The 25199-nt window shown below is 40.4% G+C and overlaps 1 protein-coding gene across 5 annotated transcripts in view; it reads left to right on the plus strand.

Annotated features, from left to right (window-relative positions):
• The window catches only part of AUH (AU RNA binding methylglutaconyl-CoA hydratase), a 188423-nt gene that overhangs the window by 66126 nt on the left and 97098 nt on the right, over nt 1-25199 (plus strand). For all 5 annotated transcript variants that reach the window (XM_035029187.1, XM_035029183.1, XM_035029184.1 and 2 more), the window contains 2 exons: nt 4087-4179; nt 5753-5809. In XM_035029187.1, coding sequence (XP_034885078.1) covers nt 4087-4179; nt 5753-5809 — 150 coding nt within the window. The remainder of the gene's footprint in view (nt 1-4086; nt 4180-5752; nt 5810-25199) is intronic.

The raw sequence follows: 25199 nt of genomic DNA on the forward strand, positions 1-25199 counted from the left end.
TCTTGTTTTGTATAAGGACCTGACCCTACATTTTTTGTAATTTTATTTTATATATTTCACATAAAATGTAATGTTAAAAAACTTTTAGCCCATTGGGAAAATTTCTTAAGTTTTTAACTATCAAATTTAAAAATAATTATCATTATTTCCAAAGAATACAAGCATATAGGGGGAAAGTGTTACTTCTTTAACTTCAGGATTAAAAAACTTGAGCTTGAGACAATTCATTTCACCACTCGCCCCCACCCCCATCTCCCAGATTAGCATGTTTGTATTTGTTTATTTCTCCTGGTTCCTACCTTGTTACTCCAGGTCAGGCAGAACCTGAAACCTGCCTGGTGCGCATGCCTTCTCCCCCATCGTTTTATTTTATCATCATAATGTTTGTTTATAGCACCTCTTACAGTGAAAGGGAGGGTATATTTACTAATCATTTGTATTTGTGTTTTTAATGTGCATTACCTCTTTTTCCTTTTAATGACATTCTATACTTCTAAAAAATAAAAGCTTTTAAACTGTCTATTGGCTAGTGTGATTTTTAATTATGATATTTATTTGAAAATATTACTAATAAAATTGTAGAGCAAAGCCTTGCCAGGTCTTTTTGAGGCATCTGTTCCCTGATGTAGTGTTACGAACATTATAGATGACCATGGATCGTAATCTTGCTGTATGCTTACTGGGGTGCTTTCAGGGCTTATGAACTTGTGGAATTTTACTTTTGTAATTTATAGTCAACTTATTCCTTCAACCTGTGTACTTAGTTTACATTTTCAGTTCACGATTTGATGCGAAGAAAAATTCCTCTTTGCATATGAATTTGTTCCTATTTGGGGGGCAGGAATCTAAAGAATATGAGATAACCCCTATTAGTTAGGAGTTGGAATTTTCAGAAACTGGAACTCAGTAGTACATATATTTCAGGCCTGGGTTTGATTATAGAGGTCTTTTAAACTCACCTTTATGGTTCCTATCTCTGAAGAGCCAGCTTCCTGCAGGTGGCTGGTGAGTGCCTTCAGCATTTTCACAGGGCAAGGAGAGAACACTTCCATCCTCTTCCTGGTCTCTCTCCCCCGCTCAGGAACCCTTTACACTTTATCGATATTTTCTGTAGCTCCATTGGGCTACATATATTCATGTTATTTCTTTAAAGTATTAGTGAAAGAAATTCATAATAAGAAAAGCAGGGAGAATACGGGGTTTAAAGTCACAGGGACAGAAGAAACAGTCCCAGTGTAGGAAGAAGGGTGTTGTTTTCCAGCACTGATGTGATGTTCATCTCTGTTTCAGAATGGGTGGTGCGGGGGTAAATGCTCTGCTAGAAAGTACGTACAGAGTGCCATGGAGGTGCAAAGGGAGGGACTTTTGAGCAGTGCCTTGAAAGATCATTAGGTGCTAGCTAGGCATGCCAGGCAGAGGGCACCTTGTCCACAGGCATGGATGGGAAGAACTTCTGGAACATAGAGTATGTGCCTGAGGTTGGAGAGAGGTGGGGCAGGTGGACAGAACCTAGTTTATCAGGTGCCTCCTGTGCCATGTTAGTTGTTTTCTCCATTTTTATCCCGAGTGTGGAATAAATCATTGTACAGTTTTAAATGGGGGAATAGCATGACTGCATTTGCATTTTAGAAAGATTATTATACAGGAAATATGGAAGAGGCATTGGAAGGGGCCAGTCGCAGGTGAAAGTCTGTTAGGGACTTCGTGCTGCTGAGGAATGAAGGGACCCAGGACTCTGGCTGTAGGAAAGGGAGGGGGGCTTGCAGCTTTGTGAGCTGTGGGAAGGAGGACATCCGGGATGACTCTGGGTATCTGTCTTGGGTAGCTTGGTGGGTGGAGATACTGCCGCGTGTGAAACAGAATCTAGAAGAAGGACTAACAAGAAGTTGGTTTGAACATGAAAGCATTTAAATGGAGCTGTCCCAAGAGGCAGGTAGTCAGAGAGTTGAAGTTGAGAGGGAGATTTGGGTTTGAGGTAGGGATTTGGACATCCTTGGTATTCTGTGTGGTAAAAGTTCTGGGTGGGAATGAGACCTCCTGGGCAGTTTCTGTTGGGGGGTGAGCTGGAAGGAAGCCAAGGGGAAGGTTCTGATGGGAGACCCATGCAACTGGGGAAGCAGGAGACTGGAGGGGTCTAGCAATAATGGTCATCTCTATTGCTAGGTTCTTGAAAGAGAGGATTGAGAGCTGGGTAGCAGAGTAGCTCCACTTGACTTGTCGTGGTTGGAGATGATCTTGGAAGCCACTCAGATGCACTTGCCATTATATTTCTTTATTGATCTTTCTTTCCTTCTTTCTTTCTTTCTTTCTTTCTTTCTTTCTTTCTTTCTTTCTTTCTTTCTTTTTTGACAGATAAACTTAACCAGATACTGTGTTTTCATTAAATTCATTTCCTGACGGTAGACCCTGACATAGCTTTCTGTTTATTTGTTCACCAAGTGTGCTGTGAAGTGTACCCGGGGAGTACCTTTGAGTCCGGCCTGGCCCCTCGAACCCTCACCTCCCCCCCGAATGTTCAGGCAGGTCCAAACAGTTGAAGCATATCTGCGCTGCAGCCCCATCCATCCCTGCTCTCCCGGGAGTGCTTCTGTCTTCGGGGGCAGTATGTGTATGTGCTCCATCCCAGCCTTTTCAGACTTCACTCTTGAAGTAAGTCTGATAAATTCCTTCATGTGTGACTAAACCTCAGTGTACTTCAACAAATTTGTGTATTTTAAAAGGAGTCAAAGAATGAATCTCTCTGATTGGAATTTCATATTTCAGAATACCTGTGGAAGAAAGAGATTTTTAGGGATGGTACTACCTATTTACTTCCTTCCTTACGTTTTACCTATTTTTAAAAAATTGAGTTATAATTTCCATATAACATTGTGTAAGTTTAAGGTATATAACGTGTTGATTTGCTCTATTTATGTATTACAATAAGATTACCCCTGTAGCATTAGCCAATATGTCACGCCACGTGATTATTATTTCTTATTTGTTGTCAGAGCAGTCAAGAAGAGATGGTACCACGTTCTTTTTATACTATAATAAGTTTGGCCAGCCTTGCTTCACATTACCATTGTCAAAAATAAAATTAATAAGGAGGAGTCTGCTTCACAGAATAATTAACCAGTCAGTTTTTGAACCAGTTATAAAAATGAAATTTGTATGTTCTAATTTACAAAATCTCATTAAAACAATATTCGGGGCTCAGGAAAGTCTGGTTTGAGCTCTGTGGTTGGCTGACCCCTTCCCAGGCATGCTTTTGGGAAGGTCCTCAGGACCTTCTCAGATGACTCTTCCATCTCAAGTGTGCGTTCGATAGAGAGCCTGGTCATTTTCTAGCTAGGGCGCGTCGTACTCGTTCCTCAGTGATAGAACCAGTGGGCAGGGCCCCAGCAGCCACTCAGTCGGCTTTTGTCTGGTTTGAGAAGATTTATTACTTCATTGGATGAGACTGTCATTCTGAGTACCATGGTGACCCATAAAGGATCATGAATTTTGCAATTATACCTAAGTCATTTCACATAGAAATTTGTATGAACCAAACATCTCATAAAAGATGTTAGGCTCCGGGCACCTGGGTGGCTCAGTTGGTTAAGTGTCTGCCTTTGGCTCAGGTCATGATCTCAGGGTCCTGGGATCGAGTCCCGCGTCGGGCTCCCTGCTCAGCGGGAAGCCTGCTTCTCCCTCTCCCTCTCCCCCTCCCCCCTGCTTGTGCTCTCTCTGTCTCTCTCTCCCTGTGTCTCTCTCTGTCAAATAAATAAAATCTTAAAAAAAAAAAAAGACGTTAGACTCTAAGATTACAAAGTTGCAACTGTAATTGTGCTAATTCAACAAAAAATATTTATGGAAGTATTTCAATGATATGGGAAGACTTAAAGACATTATTGCATGTTTATTTGGTGGAACTCTACACAATCATCGCATGTTTTTGAAGAATAATAACAAAGGAAATGACTATTTTGTTAAAGGAAAAGGACTACACAATTCTGAATATGGTATCCCGTTTAAAAATAAATTCACAAAAAGTCTGAAATAAATTACATAGTAAAGTAATGATCTTCCTGGAGAAACATAAAATCTTTCCGTCTATTTCAGCTAACCTTCCAGTGCCAACAATTGCAGCGATAGATGGACTTGCTTTGGGTGGTGGCCTTGAGCTGGCTCTAGCATGTGATATACGCGTAGCAGGTGAGAATTAATCCTATCAGAAATGAGGTTTGTGCTTACTCTTCAGATAATTCCAAATATTTTATTCTTTTCTGTTGTTGAGTAGAATATTTAGAAGAGGTCACCCGTTGGACTTGATGAAGTATTGAAGATTCCCAGTTAAGAAAACAGTCTGATAGAGTCTCTTATTGGCCTTAGCAAGTAGGGGAGGAGAATGGGAATTGGGTCAGACAGAACTGAATTTGAATCACAGGCCCTGTCCTTTTCCGATCTGTTTCCTCCTCTAAAATGGGGGAAATGGCAGGAGCTGTTGTGAAGATCAGGTGAACTAATCTGTGGCATGTGCCCAGTCCAAGCACTTAATTCTTGTCAGCTACAGAAATGATAACTTAATCTCTTTGAGGTTCACTTTCGTCTTGCTTGGTTTCCTGTGGGTCAGATGAGGCGATGATGAAAATAATAATGAGAACACTTAGTGCTGGCTGCGTGCTGAGCGCTGACCCGGTGCCCAGCCCTGCTCGAAGCCCCTGACGTGTGTTAGCTCGCACAGTCGGCCCACTAGCCCTCTGTGATAGGCGCTCTCTGGTGCTGAGGAAGCCGGGGCACGGGGAGGAGACGTAACAGGCCCAGAATCAGTGGCTGAGCTGGGATTGGAACCCAGGCAGTCCGGCACCACGGCCGTCACTCCCCCTGTCCTGCGAGAGCCCCGCAGACTGCCACCATATGGTCACACTGGGGTGACACAGAGGGGCCCTGGGACCAAGGACTGGGTGAAGCAGGCAACAGCTGTCTGTCACCGTTCTTCCCCTGGCCCTCACTATCACTCCTGGAGCAGCTGCCTGCTAAGACTAGTCAATATAATTAGGTTTTCAATAATTTTTGACTGTTTCTTGGGATTTGTAGCTGCTAGTCCGTGTGGACTCTTTTCCCCTTTCCACTTTATTTTAGATCTCTACTTGTCTGAAATCATGAGTTTTAAATGTAAAAGCTAAGGTACATGTAGTCCATTTCTGAAAGAGTGCAGATTCTGGGAATTAGGATATGGGAAGTGGTCCAAGTACATTTGGATATTCAAATAAAGAAATAATTAAGATGTTTTAAAGTAGCCGTGAAAACAAAACACGGAAAGAGGAACCCCGTCCAGCTGTCAGAACAGTAAAACCATTTGTCCAGAGTAACTAGAGATTTGGCCCTGACAGGCTCTGTATCTGATATGATATATTACGCTGTTTGATTTGGAGGGCTCTCTGGGCGGCTAGAGATTCCTGCTTGTCGGACACAGCCTGTGCTCCCCATCCTGAATAATTAACGGGGTCTAAGCCTGCAGACATGACTCGGCAGTATCAGGTCAAATTATGTAGTCATAACCTTGGTCTTCCTGCGTCGAAAATTAATTCACTGCCGAGCAATTTTTAACAGGAAATGTTATGTGAATCTCTTAATGTATATCACTTACAGTGTTTACTATTTCCATAACACAGGCTTAATTAGTAAACAGAATATTTGTAGCTGATTTTACTAACTTTTTCAAGTCATAATATTTGAATCTGATAATGGATTTTACTTAATTTTAATTTTCTTCCTTCCTTTCTAGCTTCCTCTGCAAAAATGGGCTTGGTTGAAACAAAGTTGGCAATCATTCCTGGTGGAGGTATGAATTGTTCACGCCCATTGGTTTATTTTCAACAACAGGGCATAAGGCAAAAGGGTGTTAATTGAAAAGGCAGCATTTTCGATAAAGAGACTAATACTATATTGTTCGCTTTTGTAGCAAAGTCCTTATTCAAAATGTGCTCTTTTAGCTTAGGTAGTTGAGAAGATGCTGGGTATGTTGGGTGTTGCTCTCTTTTTGTGGTGTCTCCTGGGCTTTTCTGTATAATTTCTTAATTTTTAAATTATTGTATCAGTCACATTTTTCTTGAAGGGTTGCACTGATACTTTGAAACTTTTGTGTGGGTATATAAACGTACGTGCCCTCAGAGAGCAGCGCGCACGTGGTCAGACCTCATTGGGGGAGCGGGTAGGGCTTGCCAGGCTTCGTGCAGGTTTTTTGTGCTTCTGGGCACCAGGACAAAAGTTGGGGTTGGTGGGTGCCTGAATTTGGAGCTGAGGTACTTCTTCGGTCACTTCAAAAAAGGTAGGTGAGCTGCGTTTTGGGGAGACTCATTTAAGAAAGCCCTTTTCTAACATTGATAATGAAATCTTGTATCACCCAGTAAATCTGAAATTTTGGTTCTTTGGTCTGATGAGAGAATTTGGAGCTATTCCCGTTTCATGAAGTCGTTCTCTCAGAAAGTAGAGTTCATTTGAGATGTGCACATTGAGAATTTATTAGTATATGAATTAAATAGCAGTAACAGTTTAAAAATTAAAAGCAGTGTTTGAACACTTCAGGCATGTTTGTACCTGGACAGGTTATAAAATTGTCTGTTTAACCTTCTCGTTAGAAGAGTGCTTATCCTGATTAGGGTGGATAAGGAGAAATGAAAACACAATTCAGTGAAACTGGTGACTACCCAGGTCAATGTGTAAGACTCACTAAAAGGTTTCTACTTCGGTCGTCCATGAAAATGCTATTCTTGTGGGTAAAGCCCTTGATATCTGCCTGTTCGACCATGCCAGTCTTGTTCACGGTGACTAATGAAAACACTCAGAGGAGGATTTCTATGGAAATGGATCCAACTGAAAAGAATTATCAGGTAACTAATACTGGAAGTAAAACAAGCTTTGGAAAAAAGATGATGGTATGATAATGTTTCTGAAATTCTTTTAAGAAGCAAGCTTTTATTGGTAATTAGGGTATAGCTAACCCTAGAAGGACAGTGACTGTAGTGAAGTGGTGACTCCCCCCCCCCCCACCCCAAAGATAGGACAGCCTGGAACCTGTGAGTGTAACCTTACTTGGAAAAAGGGTCTTTGCAGGATCTTAGGGATCTTAAGGATCTTAGATGACCTCATTCTGGATTATCTGAATGAATCTTAAATGAATGAATCTTAAGTCTCATAACAAGCGTTCTTATAAGAAGAGAAGAGGAGAAGCAGGAGAAGGTCCTGTGAAGACAGAGATTAGAGAGAGGCGTTTTCAAGTCCAGGAAGGCCAAGGATTGCTGGTGGCCACCAGAAGCTAGGAGCCTCCAGAAGGAACCACCCCTGCCAGCATCTCCAGTTTGGACTTCTGTTCTCCAGAACTGTGAGAGGAGAATTCTGTGGTCCTAAGTCAGCAAGTTTATGATGATTTGTTACAGCAGCCCTTAGAGACTAATACAGTGGTGTTTAACATCTCGGTGATTTTTTTCTGGACAGGGAATTAGTGGGTGGCGAGATAAGGGGTGGGAGGAAGATGAACTTGGTAATTTGGATATTTATCATATCTCGAAGGTGAAACGTTTTGTATTAAAACCACAAGAAGGTAGAACGGTTGCATGAGCGTACTGTTGGCGCTGGTTAGAGGGAAGAAGCCTAATTGACTGCACTGCAGAAACATGAGTGGTAGCTCTTCGCTCATGAGCCGGCCGTGGCTTTTGAGGTCTAGGAATTAGCATTTTCTTTCCAGAGTACTGAAGTTCTCTAGGGTCCTCTTCAATCAGGGACCCGTTAGTTAGAACCCACTTGTTGTAAATTTGATTCATTTTGGATTGTGTATTCTCATGATTACCATTATTTCTAAAATTTTTATTAAATGAATTTTTCATAAAATTCAGGATGCTTTAATGTTTTCCCATCTACTTATAAAGGATCATCTTCTGTCTTTGCCGTTTTTCCTAAGTGAGTCTGAGGGAGTGTATTTCAGTTGCTCCTTTAATTAATGAAGCTTTCAAGTTCATCGCTCATACACATGTAGCTATTGTTACGTTGCACTTTCTGTCGAGAGTGAGTCGAATTTCTCTTTGAGACCACATTCACATTTCGATGAAGAAAGATGCATGCGGACATTTTGGTTCACTTTCACATTTGTGTGATGGTTACTGATGCACCGTAAGTTGGGCCTAGTTTTGATTTTTGTTTTTATTTTTAAACAACAGCGCAGTTTCTTTTTTTTTTTTTTAATTTTTTATTCTTATGTTAATCCCCATACATTACATCATTAGTTTTAGGTGAAGTGTTCCATGATTCATTTTTGTGCACAACACCCAGTGCTCCATGCAGAATGTGCCCTCCTCAATACCCACCACCAGGCTAACCCATCCTCCCACCCCCCTCCCCTCCAGAACCCTCAGTTTGTTTTGCAGAGTCCATCATCTCTCATGGTTCGTCTCCCCCTCCGATTTCCCCCCTTCATTCTTCCCCTCCTGCTATCTTCTTTTTTTTTCTTTTTTTTATTCTTATGTTAATCCCCATACATTACATCATTAGTTTTAGATGAAGTGTCCCATGATTCATTGTTTGTGCACAACACCCAGTGCTCCATGCAGAATGTGCCCTCCTCAATACCCATCACCAGGCTAACCCATCCTCCCACGCCCCTCCCCTCCAGAACCCTGTTTGTTTTTCAGAGTCCATCGTCTCTCATGGTTCATCTCCCCCTCCGATTTCCCCCCTTCATTCTTCCCCTCCTGCTACCTTCTTCTTCTTCTTCTTCTTTTTTTTCTTAACATATATTGCATTATTTGTTTCAGAGGTACAGATCTGAGATTCAAGAGTCTTGCACAATTCACAGCAGCGCAGTTTCTTTTAAGCAAGGTTTAATGTATTATCTAAAGGAGCAGTTTCTGAAATTTTTGTGGAGAAAAATCCTCTTCTGGATATTTTGATCCACAGATATTTTCACCATAACTCCTTTCTCCCCTTCCTTTTCTCATAGATGATCCTCATGAAAATACTGCTTTCTTTTCTTTTCTTTTTTTTTTTTTTTTTTCTTAAAGTTGGTTTTAAATTGATGGATTTGCCACGGCTCATGTGATCCCTGAGATGTCCTCTTTTGGTCTGTGAACTGCTTAGAAGAGCTTCTTAGAATAGACACAGTAGACCATGCTTAGTTTCTTCCTCCCTTGTTGGTGGACCTCTTAGCTAAAAGAAGATGTGAACTTGCTTCCTGTTGTAGATGCTGCTTGAGCATCGTGGCCCTCGTCCCTGAGTCCTTGTCACTGTCCGCAGCCCCGCCTCTCATCCGTTTCACGCAGGACCGGCCACACGGGTAGAAAATGGGGGGTGGGGGAGAGAATATTGTGGAAACAGTAAACGCTTTGCTTTCCTAGTCAAATGAAGACTGCAGTCAGTTCCTCAGGGTGGAAAGTCTAGCTGCATGCAGCCTGGAAACTGGTGCTGCAGGTCTGGTAAGGTTTGCCCCTCCCAGCTTGTACAGGCCGCAGTCCATGCCGGGTGGCCCTGAGAGGTTCTCCAGAGGCAGCGGCACCCCTGGCTGTCCTGTCAGCATCACTTCTGCCCCTTTGTGATGACAGTTCACCAGGCAACATTGGACCAAAGACTAGCATTTAGCTTTCTTCAGTTTTTTTTTTTTCTTTTTTTTCTTTTTCACTTGAACCTGAGTGACAATATGATTCTTTTTAAGATATATTTTGTAAATGTTCTCAAAGCAAGTTAAATTAAAAATGATTGTTGTGGGGAGAATAATATTCCTAGTGAACAAGAGTATTAGTGGGCCATTACTATAATGTGATTCTTAGATGGGTATTCTAAATTTTAGTGTTTACGAGAAAGAGATTCAGTGATGACTATTGAAATTATATACTTAATGAAAAGGAATGTAGAAACATACTGGATCTGAATTGAACTTCTTTAAATAGTATTAAATCAGATATAATTAGAAAAATTAAATGTAACTGACTGTCATATACTCAAGCCAGTACTTTTACTTATGGAACACTGGGTGTTATACACAAACAATGAACCATGGATCACTACGTCAAAAACTAATGATGTACTGTATGGTGATTAACATAACATAATAAAATATATATATATATATATTTGATTATAGACGAATACTATAAAATACAAAATACAATGTTAATGATTGAAAGCACTAGCCAATTTAAAAATAATTAAGATTGTTCCCAAGGACCTTCCCACAATGTCCTAAATTATATTGGGGATCTTGGTACACCACACAGCTCTAGTTTATCCTCCAGTATCTTCACCTTAAAGAAAGCAGCTACACCTCCTATGTTCTTCCCAACTGAGATAATGCTCCAGTAGTGTAAAATAAAATTCCTTTTTAGAAACAGCTCCTCAAATGATACCACCCTTCAGCACATTTGTAAGAACCAAGTAAAACAAGTTCAGAGGATTAGAATTCTTTTGACAGTTTAGGAAATTTCTTTTAAGTGTGCACAGAAAATGGTGGCAGACTGCCTCATTCCTGGCCTTTGTTTCTTGCCTCTTCTATTGGAGGATTTGGGGTTTGTGTCAAGAAACCTTATTATAACTAAGATAGCCGTTAGGGCTTCTTGCTTGGGCACACACCCCTGTGACAGGATGTGTACTACTTTCACTGCTCTGTGGCTCTCTTTTATTTCCTCCAGCTTTTTATTTTGGAAATGTTCAAACTTCAGGAAATTTGAAAGCCAGAAAAATGACCCTCTTTACACGCCTCACCAAGATCTGCCCGTCCCCATATGTCTCTCCTCCTGCTGCCCTCCTCCCGGTCTCATTTGCACTCCCATTTGTTCTTGCTGAGCCATTTCAAAATGACCAGGTGGACCGTTCGCTGTACCAGCATGCCTTTCCTAGGAGGAAGAACAAACCCTTATATAACCACAAAACTAGTACCACACTTAACGATATTAACATTAATTTCAGATTCCCCACGAGTCTCAAAATGTTGTTTGCGGTGGTTTTTGGCTTTGCTTTTTCAATTCAGGATCCAGTTAAATGTCATGTTGCATTTGGTTAGGTCTATGGGTTTTTTTTTGTTTTGTTTTTTAAATCAAGACAAGTCTTTCATCTCTCTCTTTTTTTTTTTTTAAAGATTTTATTTATTTATTTGACAGAGAGAGGCACAGCGAGAGAGGGAACACAAGCAGGGGGAGTGGGAGAGGGAGAAGCAGGCTTCCCGCCAAGCAGGGAGCCCGACGCAGGGCTCGATCCCAGGACCCTGGGATCATGACCTGAGCCGAAGGCAGACGCTTAATGACTGAGCCACCCAGGCGCCCCACATCTCTGTTTTTTATAACACCTTTTTTTTTTTTTCTTTAAGAATTCAGGCAAATTATCTTACTGAGGTTTACACATTCTGGATATGACTGAGTCATTTCCTCAAATTTAGATGTAGGTTAAAATATTTAGCCAAGAATACTCAATGGGCCATGCTCTGTTTTTCATTTTCATTTTATGCAATGGCACTTGATATTAGGTTGTCCTACTTTGGGTGACGGTAATTTTGATCCCTTAGTTCATGTGGTGACTAACTACGAGTACCCTTTTAACATTCTTTTTTTTAGAAACTTTTCAGGAAAAGAATCTTTAATAACTCTTATTGGCATTGACCATTGCCCAAATTAAAAAACGAGAGGCAGGAAATGAGAGTATTCGGGTGTCATGGGAATGGGGTGAGGGATGGGAGGCATCTCTGTTCATCTGACTGTAGGCTGTGCTTTGTAGTAAGGCCGTTTCTTGGCACGGTGACCAGGAACTCTATTTAAGGTGTGTCTGTGAAGTAATGTGGATTTTTAGATCCTGCATGCATGTTGTCCGGAACACCGTAGTCATTTTGGAAAGTTTTGTATATAACCTTTGTTGAAATCTTCTCAGAATTTACATCAGAATGTGAGCTTATTCTTTTGAATATCCTTGGTAGTGACTCATCTTTTATCTTATGAGGGTGAATTTGATTTTCATAAATAGCAAAAGACCTTTCTGTGCCAAATCTGATTAATAAGGTCAGACTATTTTAGGAGGAAGAAAAGTGTAACAACAAAAAGAAGACTTCTTTTCTTAAGAGGTTCATGTAATGTCAGACATTTACCTGTGTTGTAAACAGTGGATAGCACCGCTGGGCTTCGTGGACTGCTTCCCGGGTGACCTCTGCAAAGGCCAGCACTCTTTTGTTCTCTGAAGTTAGGGGTGTGTGTGTGTGTGTGTGTGTGTGGGTGGGTATGTATTTTAAAAAATTTATTTTATTTTGAGAGAGAGGCACACAGAGCAGAGGGAAAGGGAGAAGCAGACGCCCTGCTGAGCAGAGAGCCCTCCATGGGGCTTGATCCCAGGACCCCAAGATCATGGCCTGAGCCGAAGGTAGACGTTTAACTGACAGAGCCACCCAGGTGCCCCAGTTAGGTGCATTTATTAACACACTTCTTACACTGCAGACTCTCATGTCTTTGTACTTTAAAATGTAATTCAGTGACCACTTCTAATTACAGTGTTTGGAAAGTTATTTGTTGACTTTACAGTGTTGACAGACCAATTTGTTAGTTGCTCTGGAAAAAACATACATATATGTATGTACATACAGCAGTGTTCCCTTTGAAATGCACGTGTCAAATCTGTTAGGAGAGAGAAAATATACAAGTATCATAACTGCCCTTTACTAAAATTGTTGGAATTGAACAGGAATAAGGCAATTTACAACTGGGAGTTGTGAGTTTGAGAAAATAGTGCGGATTCTGTCAGCTCTCAGTCTCAGTTTACAAGGCCTATAAGGTGGCTTCTCAGCACTGGTCTCGGTCTCCTGTCCTCCTGCTGTGTGCTGTGCTCACACACTGTGTTCTAGGAATATTTACTCTTTTAACACAGTAAATATTTGTTGAGCCATGCACTGGTTGGCACTGGGCGTACAGTACAGCTGTGAACGAACAGGGCGAGATCTCTGCTGCCATGCAGCTGACACACCAGCAGAGAGGCGGTAGGCATGGCAAATAATACGTTGTGAATTATGGCAGAAGTGCAGAGTGCTGTAGAGAAAGAAATGGGGGAAGGGGCCTGATGAGGGGGAGGGGCTTGCCCTTTAAAACGGGGGGTCAGAAGAAGCCTTACTGAGAAAGTAGCATTGGAGTTAAGACTGACAGGAATTGAGGAAATTAATCGTACAGATGGAAGGAAGAGCATTTATGTCTGCAACGCTCCCCCCCCCCATGCTGCCACCATGCTGGACGGGAGGAGACTGATAGCAGGTTCTGTCAGAGAAGCAGTAGGGGGTCTGCATCGGGCTATTACTGCTTCCACCCTGAATGAGGGGCCCACAACGGGTTCTCAGCAGAGGGCAATGCAATCTTAGGCTTTTAAAGATTTGTCTGGTCTCTATGTCGAGAGCCCACATCAGTGGGGCCAGGTGAGTGGCAGGAGCCCATTCCTGCAGGGAGCCTGTGGCTGTGGTTCAGGCGGAGGGTGACGGGGCCTGGACTGGGGTATGGCGGTGGAAGTCGGGGGTGTGCTTCCATTTGGAGAATCTCCTGACAGATTGGGGGAGAGTAAAGAAGGACTCCATGGATTCTGGCTGGAGTAACTGAGAAGAAAAGGTTCCCTTCAACAGAAAAGTGGCAAGAGCAGGTTTAGAAGAGACAGTGAAGAATACTGTTTGGTTAAAAATAATTGTTAAACATCCAAGTGCCATATTAATTTAAGCAGTTGGTTGTGCAAATGTGGAGTTTTGGAGCGTGGTCTGGGCTAAAAATAAAAATATGAATTCAGTTTTTTCCTGGCATCCACTGGCCTGGTATAAAAAAAAATCCCAGAAATGGACATTGGCACAGCCAGAGAGAACTTCAGGAGAATCTTTCTCATTCAGGTTTGGGAAATGGGAGACGAATCTCTTGGTAGTGAGTGCTGTGGCAGCCAGGACCCAAAACGGCAGGAATTCTGAGGGAAGAGAACCTTCTTCAATCACAGGAGCTGTTGTCTCAAGGGGGTGGGGGCAAGTTCCTGCTGCTTTGTTTTTCTCTGTCCGTCTGCATTTCGCCTTGGACATACGTATAGTTGTTGGAAGTGCAAGATAGAGCAAGGTGCGTACAACCTCAGTGTTCTGGATGGAGGTCCCAAAAGGGGGAGCCCCAGGGTATTAGAAAGGACCAAGAGATGGTAAAGAGGGGGTGAACACAGGAAGGAGATCCCATCAAGTCGTTTGTGAACTCCTGACTCACTCTTGGGCTGTGCATGTGTGTCTCTGATGCTAAACAGCAGATCAGACACGGAGAATTTGAACCAAGAGATGGACCACTGCCCAGATCGGAAACTGGCCAGAGTCCTCACAAACACAGCAACGCTGAAACCACAATCCACAGAAGGCTGGTTGGCATGTGTAGCCTGAATACATTTAGCATTGACTGAATGCTGAGACAAAAATGTCCAGGCCAAAATTACTCAGCATATGAAGAACCTGAAAATCTCAACTTGCATGGGAGAAGACATTCAACAGATGCCATCCAAGATGATAGATGTTAGAGTTATCTGAGAAAGATTTTAAAGCAGTTACTGTAAAAATGCTCCAAGAAGTAAGGGTGAACTGTTTTAGTTTCCTGCTCTTCACCTGGTTAATGCAGGAGGGATTCCTGTTCAAGGTTCCTGGGAATGACTAGACACTTAACACCTGACTCCAGAGAGATGTGATTGATAGTAGTTTCTTAGTCACATATATTCCCATTCCAAAGTAGGAGGACACTGCAAACACCGCACAGGGCCACAAAGAGGTTGTGATCTGGAGCAGAGTGATCCAGCATGCCTGTGAGAGGCAGGCTTTGTAGTGACAGGAGGGTGGGCTACTTCCTGGGTCCCACGGCAGGATGTGGTAGGCTTGTTTTTTTTTTTTTTCCTCTTTAAATTTTTTTTGAACTCAGGAACCTGAGATCAAAAGTCGCATGCTCCACTGATTGAGCCAGCCATGTGCCCTGATGGGCTTGTTTGAATGATTCCATGATCTGACGCTGGAACCCACTCCCCAGAGATAAGTAGGAACCCTGCCTGGTCTCTTTAATGAGGATGGTTGTTTGTCTAGGGGACTTTTCCATGGGAGCCGAGTGGGGATGGGAGCTTGTGGTCAGGCCATTTGTGGTTCTTCTGGTTTCCCTAGATGTTAGGAAGCATGTGATATTGGGCCTTAATTTTAGGCCTTATACCATATGGACAAATGGAAATACAGCAAGTTTCAGAAAAGAAATAAAAGATAGAGTACCCTATGTTAGGGCTGAAAAATACATTAGCCAAAATAAACAGCAGGGTGGATGGACTGAATACAGAATAGAGATGACACAAGAAAGAGAGAGTGAACTTGAAGATATTTCCGCATGACACTACCTGGCCATGTTGGCGGTCCTGACACTCATTCTATTATGATTTGTGTTGTTCCTGAGTGGTGGTTTGCTGTAATTTTTCTTATTTTTAAGATATCTTCTTTAACAGCTCTACATTATAATTGAAGTGCAATGAACTGCATGTATTTTTAGCAAAAAAAATTTGGTGAGTTTTGATATGTGTACACCTGTGAAACCATAAACAGCCAAGATAATGAATATCACCCCCAAGAGCTTTTTCACACAACCACTGAACCACTCTCTGTTACTATAGATTTGTTTTCATTTTCTAGAATTCTACATAAATGTTATATTCTCTGTAATCTTTCCTTTGTCTGGCTTTTTTATTCAGCATAATTATTTTGATATTCATCTATTTTGTAGTGAATTTCAATAGTTAATTCCTTTTTATGACTGAATGATATTGCATTGTATGGGTATACCACAGCTTGATAATCTGTTCACATTTGGATAGATACTTGGCTCATTTCCAGTTTTGGGGGTCTTATGAGTGAAGCTGCTGTACATACTTGCATAGAAGCCTTGGTGTGGACATACATTTTCAGTTATCTTGGGTAAATGCTTAGGACTGGAATGGCTTTATATGATAAGTACATATTTATGTTTTTAATAAATGGCCAAACTGGTGTTCCACTTGGCTGGACCAGCATGTATGAGAGTTCCCACCAGAAGTGATGAGAATTCACTTTTCTTTTGCATCCTCACCAAGGCTTGGCACAATCTTGTTGTGGATGTGATTTGCAGTTCCTTAATGTCTAATGATGTTGAGCATCTTTTCATGTGCTTACTTCACATCTCTATTTCTTCTTTTTTGATGTATCTCTTCAGATCTTTTACCCATTTATTAAAAATATTTTTATTTATTTATTTGAGAGAGAGAGAGAACGAAATAAAGAGCAGCAAGTGTGGGGAGGGAGAGGGACAAGCAGACTTTGCACTGACTGTGGAGCCTGATGTGGGGCTTGATCTCAGGACTCTGAGATCATGATCTGAGCTGAAATCAAGAGTCAGACACTTAACTGACTGAGCCACCCAGGCATCCCTCTTTTACCCGTTTTTAACTGGGTTGTTTTATTACTGAGTTTTGAGTTCTTATTATTGTATTTTATTATTATTATTATAATAGATAAAGTCCTTTTTCTGGAATATGTTTTGCAAATATTTTCTTTCCATCTGTGAGTTGACTTTTTATTCTCAGCAGTTCTTTGAAAGAACAAACTTTATCAACTTGTTCTTTCGTGGATTGTGATTTTGGTGTTGTGTGTATGGAATCGTCCCTAAAACCACAGTCATAAATGGTTTTCTCCTGTGTTTTGTCCTAAAACTTCTGTAGTTTTGCTTTACATTTAGATCTATGATCCATTTTCAGTCCGTTTTTGTGTATAGTGTGCTGTATGGACTGATAAACGTTTGCATATAGACATCTGATTGTTTCAGCACCATTTGTTGAAAAGAATGTCCTGTTCTTTGCACCTTTGTCAAAAATGAGATGTCCATATATGTGTAGATTTATATCTGGACTCTTTTCTATTCCATTAATCTCTTTGTCTATCTTAATACCAAGACTGTATGGTCTTGATTACTGTAGCATTAAAATAAATCTTGAAAATAGGTATTGTTAGTCCTCTTATTTGTTTGTCAAAGTTGTTTAATCTATGTTCTTTGCATTGCCGTATGAATCAGCATGTTAATTTCTACAAAAAATCCTCCTGGGAGTTTGATTGAGATTGTATTCAATTTGTAGACTAATTTGTAGAGATTTGGTCTTGGCATTATTGATTCTTTAGACCCATGAACACCATATAACTATTTTGTTAGGTCGTTAATTTTTCTTTTTTCTTTTTTTTAAAGATTTTATTTATTTATTTGAGAGAGAAAGAACACAGAAGGAGAAGGAGAGGGAGAATCAGACTCCCCGCTGAGCAGAGAGCCTGATGCAGGACTTGATCCCAGGACCCTGAGATCATGACCTGAGCAAAGGCAGACACTCAACCACTGAGCCACCCAGGTGCCCCATGGTCGTTAAGTTTTCCTTATCAAATTTTATGTTCTGTTGTTCGGCAGAACATTCTGTAAATGTGAATTAAATATAATTGTGAATTTTTCTATTTTCTTTTCAGTTCTACTAGTATTTGCTTCAAGTATTTTGAGGCCCTGTTGATAAGTGTAGAAATATTTAGTTTTGTCATGTTTTATGATGTATTGCTCTCTATTACCTTAAAATAACCTTTTTATCCCTGGTAATGTTCTTTGCTATGTATTCTGCTATGCCTGGTATTTATGTAACTACTCCAGTTTTCTTTGGGTGGTATTAGCCTAATCTATTCTTTCCTGTCTTTTTATTCTTAAGCTATTTGTGTCTTTTTATTTAAAATGTGTTGCTAGTAGGTAGCATATTGTTGGGTCTTGTTTTTTCATCCTGTCTCACAATGGTTGCCTTTAATTGGAATATTCAGATTGCTTACCTTTAATATGATTATTGATATTTAAAAATCTCTCATTTTCTTATTCTCTATTTCTTGTTTCTGTTCCCTCCCCTTTTTTTGCCATTGTTTGGCATAATTGAGTATTTTTTTATGATTCTATTTTATTTCCTTGGTTGACTTATTCACTGTTATTCTTTATTTTATTTTATTGATTGCTTTAGGGCAGGAACTGTACATCTTTCATTATGACAGACTACCATCACATGAATAAAACATTTCATGTACAAGAATGTTATAGTATAGTACTATAGTATAGTATAGTACTGTTACTGTTTTTCTCTGATCTTTGTGCTATCATTGTTATGCACTTTAAACTTTTGTGTATGGTTTAAGCCCATGCTTCGTGATTAATTTTGTTAAAAAAAAATCTATTATTCTTTAAAAAAAATTTTTTTTTAAAGACTTTATTTATTTAATAGAGAGAGAGAGACAGCGAGAGGGGGAACACAAGCAGGGGGAGTGGGAGAGGGAGAAGCAGGCTTCCCGCTAAGCAGGGAGCCCGACGTGGGGCTCGATCTCAGGACCCTGGGATCATGATCTGAGTCGAAGGCAGTTGCTTAACCAACTGAGCCACCCAGGCGCCCCCAAAAATCTATTATTCTTAAAAGAGATCTAAGTAATTAGGAAAATGTCATCTATTTACTTCTGTAGTTTCCACTTCATTTATTCCTTTGTGTAGACACATACGTGCATTTGTTACCAATATCCATCTTTCTTTAACATTTCTGTAGTGCAAGTCCACTGCTGATGAGCTCCTTTGGCTTTGGGATATCTAGAAGAGTCTTTAACTCTGTATTTGAAAATATTTTTGCTGGGTATAAAATTCTGGGTTGGCATTATTGATCTTTCAGTTCGTTAAAGATGTTACAACACCATCATCTTAGCTGAATATTTTTTTCTTTTGAGGAATCTGCTGTCATCCTTATCTTTGTTCTTTCAATACAGCATGTTTTTTTCTAGAGCTGCTTTACGATTTTCTCCTTATCACTGGTTGTGAGCAGCTTGAATTATGTTGTGCCTTGGTATAGTTTTCTTCATTGTCCTTTTGCTTGGCGTTTATTGGGCTCCTTGACTCTCTGCTCCTTTTAGGTGGTTCTTTCCTTGGCCTTGGGGAGTTTCTTCACATATGTAGTGCTCAGTACTCTGATGAATACTCAGGAGGGACTCTCTTCAGATTTCTGGAGTCTTACCTCTGTCTCGCACACTAGTTACCTGTGTCCCTCAGGGCTCCCAGCTCCTCTTTTCCTGAAGGTGCACTGGGTTTGCCCTCTCTGTACTGTGTCCTGGCAGCTCTTTCTAGATGAATAGCTTGTACAGAAGTAGGGCTCACCTTGCTTGTTTTTCCTGTCATCACTGTCCCATGTTGCCTAACGTCCAGTGTCATGAAAACTGAATTTTGGCTGTGTCAGGCAGATGGTAAATCCAGTCTTTGCTACCTTTTTGTGGCTGGAAGAGGAAGAGCTCTGATTTTTTAATAAATATATGTGCATGCATCCTTTAATTGCGTTGTTTATTTAATTTTCTATTGAGCTACAGTTGACCTATAACATTATGTTAGCTTCAGGTGCATGATATAATGCTTCTCTATATGTATATGTTGCAGAATGATCACCGCAATAAATCTAGTTATCATCCATTACTGCACAAAGTTACAAAATGTTGTTTCTTCTGTTGGGAACTTTTATGATTTACTTCTAGTGACTTTTGACTATGCAGTACAGTATTATTAACTCTAGTCACCATGATGATGTTAACTATATCCTCAGGGTTTATTTGTTTTATAATTGGAAGTTTGGACCTTTTGCCCATCTTACCATTGCACCCAGCCCCCACCTCTCACAACTGCCAATCTGTTTTCTAATATTTATGATTTTATGGGCTTTTTTCCCCTTTTTTTAAGGTTCTGCATATAAGTGAGAACATCTACTATTTGTCTTTGGCTGACATATTTTACTTATTTAGCATAATGCCCTCAAGGTCCATCCATGTTGTGGCAAATGGCAGGATTTCCTTCTTTTTATGGTTAAATAATATTCCACTGTAGTATATACACCACAGTTGCATTGTCCATTCATCTGCTAGTGGACACTTAGGTTGCTGCCATATCTTGGCTATTGGAATTAATGCTGCACTGGACATGGGAGTGCATTTTTCTTTGTGAGTTGGTGTTTTCATTTCCTTCAGATAAGTACCCAGAGTGAAGTTGCTAGGTCATATGGTAGTTCTATTTTTACCTTTTTGAGGAACCTCCATACTATTTGCCATAGAGGCTGCACCGATTTACATTCTCACCAACAGTGCTCAAGGGTTCCCTTTTCTCTATATCCTCATCAACACTTGTTATCTGTTGCCTTTTTGGTAATAGCCATTCTAACAGGGGTGAGGTGATACCTCATTTCAGTTTTCATTTGCATTCCCCTCATGTTTAGTGATGTTGAGCACCTTTTTGTGACCTGTTGGCTATCTGTATGGCTCCCTTGGAAAAATGTCCATTCAGATCCTTTTGCCCGTTTTGTAATCTGTTTGTTTTTTTGGTGTTGAGTTGTATGGATTCTATATATATTTTTGGATATCGGTCCCTTATCAGATATATGATTTTCAGTTATTTCCTTCTCTTCTGTAGGTAGCCTTTTCATTTTGTTGATGGTTTCCTTTGCTGTATAGAAGATTTAGTTTGATGTAGTTCCATCAAACTGAATTTAATTTGCTTTTGTTTTGCTTTTAGTTTAGTTTTGCTTTTGTTGCCTTTGCTTTTAGTGTTAAATCCAAAAAGTTATGTCACCAGGACAGTGTGAAGGAGCTTACTGCCTGTGTTTTTCCTTTAGATTTGTGTTTATAGGTATTATACTCAAGTCTTTAATCCATTTTCACTTGATTTGTGTATGGTATAAAGCACTGGTATAGTTTCATTCTTTTGCATATGACTGTTCAGCTTTCCCAACACCATTTATTGAAAAGACTGCCCTTTCTCCATTGTATATTCGTGGCTCCTTTGTCACATTAATTGACCATATATGTATGGGTTTATTTCTGAGCTTTCTGTTCTGTTCCACTGGTATATATGTCTGTTTTTATGCCCAAACCATAGTGTTTTGATTACTGAAGCTTTGTAAAAAATGAAAACAAGAAGCAAGAAGTATGATGCCTCCAGCTTTGTTCTTCTTTCTCAGCATTGGTTGGGCTGTTTGGTGGTCTTTAGTGGTTTCATCAAATTTTAGGAGTCTTTGTACTACTTCTGTGAAAAATGCCGTTGGAATTTTGATAGGGATTGTATTAAATCTTTAGATTGCTTTGGGTAGTATGGATATCTTAACAATATTCTTCCAGTCCATGAGCATGGAATGTCTATTTGTTCAGTCTTCAATCTCTTCTACCAATGTCATATATTTTTTAAAGGTACGGGTCTTTCATCTCTTTGGTTAAATGTATTCCTAGGTATTTTTTTGTTTTTGATGCAGTTGTAAATGGGATTATTTTCTTAATTTCTCTTTTTGATAGTTTATTATTATTGTATAGAAAAGCAACTGATTTTGTATATTGATTTTATATCCTGCTACTTTGCTGAGTTCATTTATTAGTTCTAACATTTATGTGGTGGATTATTTAGGGTATTTTATATGCAATGTGTCATGTGCAAATAGTGACAGGTTTCATTCCTTTTTTTTTTTCTTTTAGATTTGGATGCATTTTATTTTTCTTGCTTTAATTACTCTGATTAGGACTTCCAGTACTATATAGCAAGAGTTAATGTCCATGTCTTGTTTCTGAATATGGAGGAAAGATTTTCAGTGTTTCACTGGAAGATGGGTAATACCTCTTTACATGTTTGGTATCATTCATCTGAAAAGTCATCTGGTCATGGATTTTGTTTGTTGGTATTTTTTTTTCTTTAATTGATTCAGTTTCATTCAATTTCATTACTAGTACTTGGTCTCTTCAGATTTTCTATTTCTTTCTGATTCAGTCTTGGAAGGTTGTGTGTTTTTAGGTATTTACCCATTTTTTTCTAAGTTCCTTGATTTGTTGACATACAGTTTTCCATAGTAGTCTCTTATAATTCTTTGTATTTTGTGGTGTTGGTTTTAATTTTTATTTCATTTCTGATTTTATTTTTTTGAATCCTTTCTTTTTTTTCTTGATTAGTCCAGCTGATGGTTTATCAATTTTGTTTACCTTTTCTAGGAGTCAGCTGTTGGTTTCATTCATCTTTTCTATTTTTTATTTTTTCGTTCTTAATTTTTTTCCACTCAGATTTCTATTATTTCCTTCCTTCTGTTAACCTTGGACTTTGTTCTTTTCCATTTCCTTTAGGGGTTATGTTAGATTGCTTATTTGAAATTTTCTTTTTTGTTTTATGAGTAGGCCTATATTGCTATAAATAATCCCTTTTTGAATTGCTTTTGCTCTGTCCCAAACATTTTGAACTGACATGCTTCCATTTTCATTTTTCCTCAGATACTTTTTTTTTTTTTTAAAGATTTTATTTATTTATTTGACAGAGAGAGACACACAGCAAGAGAGGGAACACAAGCAGGGGAGTGGGAGAGGGAGAAGCAGGCTTCCCACTGAGCAGGGAGCCCAATGTGGGGCTCAATCCCAGGATCCCGGGATCATGACCTGAGCTGAAGGCAGACGCCCAACGACTGAGCCACCCAGGCACCCCTCCTCAGAAATTTCTTGATTTCCCCTTTGATTTCTATGGTTACCCTGAGGTTCATATATGATATCTTATATGCATATAGCAGTTTACATTAAGTTGATGTTCACTTATGTTTGAACACATTTCAAAAGCACTACATTTTATATATACGAAGTCATATTTTAAATCTTTTTTATCCCTCAATTAGTTTTTGTAGCTATAATTAATTTTACTATTTTTGTCATTTAACCTTCAAACTATCCATATGTGGGATTGATTTACTACCTTTACTGTATGTTTGCTTTGCTTTTATCGATGAAATTTTTTCCTATCATAATTTACTTATTTCTAGTTACTGCCTCCCCCCACCCCATCTTCTTAAAGAAGTCCCTTTAATATTACTTGTAAAGCCAGTTTAGTGGTGATAAACTCCTTTAACTTTTGTTTGTGTGGGAAGCTCTTTAATTCTGAAGAACCTTGCCAGATGGAGCATATTTTGGTTGTAGGATTTTTCCTTTCTGCAATTTGAATATATGTCATGTCATTCTCTTATGACTTGCAATGGTTCTGCTAAAAAATCAGGTTATAGCCTTATGGGTTTTCCCTTGTACTTAACTATTTGCTTTTCTCTTGATGCTTTTAAGATTCTCTGTCTTTAATTTTTGTGATTTTAATTATCATATGTCTTGGTGTGGATCTACCAGGGTTCATCTTGTTTGGGGCTCTTTGTGTTTCCTGGACATGGATTTCTCTTTCCTCAGATTTGGGAAGTTTTCAGCTACTATTTCTTCAAATAAATGTTCTGCTTCTTTCTCCCTTTTCTTTCTGGAACCCTTATAATATGAATTTAGTATGTTTGATTTCTGTCTCATAGGTCCCTTAACCAGTCCTCATTTTTAAAATTCTTTTTTCTTTTTATCATTCAGTTTAGTTGCTTTCCACTACCCTGTCTTCCATATCGCTGGTTTGTTCTACATCATCTACTCTGCTGTTTATTCCCTCAGGTGTATTTTTCATTTTAATTATTGTATACTTTAGCTTTGATTGTTTTTTCTTTACATTTTCTGTATCTTTTTTGAAGTACTCACTCAGTTCATCAGCTTTTCTCTCAAATCCCATGAAAATCTTTAAGACCATTACTTTGAATTCTTTATCAGGTAGATTTATTATTTCCATTTTGTTTAGTTCTTTTTCTGAAGTTTCTTTTTGTTCTTTCATCTGGATCATATTCCTCTGTCTCAGTGTATCTGGGTCTCTGTGTTTTCTTCTATGCATCAGGTAGGTCAGGTAGGTCTTTTATTCTTCAATGTAATGGCCTCATCTAGCAAGCTTTCTTTGGGTCTGAGTAGCACAGTCCCTCTTGGTCACCAGACCCAGGTGCTCTGTGGATGTCCCCTGATTGAGCTGCGTATGCCCTCTTGTGCCTGGGCAGTGACTACTGCCGGCATGCTGGTGAGTAGGGCTGACCCCTGGAGGGGCTGCCTGAGAAGCCAGGTTGTGTCTGCTGCAGGCATGCTGCTGGGCAGGGCTGGCTCTCAGCCCAGCTTGTTGCAGTGACTGGCCTGGACCACTGTGGGCACACTGGTGAGAAGGGTAGGTCCCTCCCCAGTCAGCTTGCCTGACTGTAGCTGCAGTGGGCTTGCTGCTGGGTGGGGCTAGCTCTTGGCACAGCTGGCTGACAGGCCCTAGTAAGAGCTGCTATGGGCACGCTGGCCAGGGGGGCTGGCCTCGCTTCCCAGGGCAGGAGCGGCTTTGGTGTACCAGTCCTGGCCAGGCTGCTACACCCCCCCTTCCCACCCTCGTGGCAGGGAGCTAATCACTCTGGGTGCGTCCTGACCATGGCTGCCCGCTGTGTGTGGTGGTGAGGTGCATCTGCTTTGGTGGGTGCCTGTCTGGTGCAGGTGTGTTCTCAGGGGAATGCCCAGGTGGGGCGAGGGGTGCTAGGAAAGTGGATGGAAAGTGTCAGAAGGGGCTCCCACAAGCATCTGGTGAGGTGGACCGAAGGAGGGCATGGCGCCACCAACTCTTCTGTTCCTGACAGAGCACTTACACATTCCTGCCCCTGTGGCACATGCCCTAACATTTGTCAGTAAATCTTCATAGATAGCCCAGGCCGTTTTCAAACTGCTGCTTCTGTGCTAGGTCTGAGACCAAACAAAAAAGCACGGTGGCCCTTTGAGGGTAGTCTTGGTTTCCTGGAGTCATCAGGCTTTCCTGGAGTTAAGCCCTGCTGATTTTGAGGGCCAGGCATTGTTGGGACTGTTCTCGATGCAAGTTCACAGGGCTGGGGGTGCCCAGTGTGGGGCTTGGTCCCCTTGCTCCTTAGCAATGATCTCCATGCCTGTGACATCCCTCCTGCTTGTGGGTCATCATGCTGGAGGTTTGGTTCCCGACTCCCGTCTGTGTCCTTCCTACCCTTCTGGATGTGGCTTCTTTTTTCTGTTTTTTAATGTCTTTCGTTGTGAATGATCTGTTCTGCTAATCTTCAGAATGTTTTAAGAGCAGGTTGCTTTCTGTGTAGTTACCTTGGTGTGTCCATGGCAGGAGGTGAGCTCAGGATCCTCCTGCTCCACTCTTACCCCACTCTCTCTGTCTCAAGGTAACTTTTTATTTCTTTTTGAGTTCCTCTTTGATCCACTGGTTGTTCAAGAGTGTGTTGTTTAAGCTCCACATACTTACAAATTTTCCAGTTTTCTTCTTTGGTTGCTGACT

Source organism: Mirounga leonina, unplaced genomic scaffold (assembly GCF_011800145.1).
Source record: "Mirounga leonina isolate KUSES-001 unplaced genomic scaffold, KU_Mleo_1.0 Mir_224, whole genome shotgun sequence".
NCBI lineage: Eukaryota > Metazoa > Chordata > Mammalia > Carnivora > Phocidae > Mirounga > Mirounga leonina.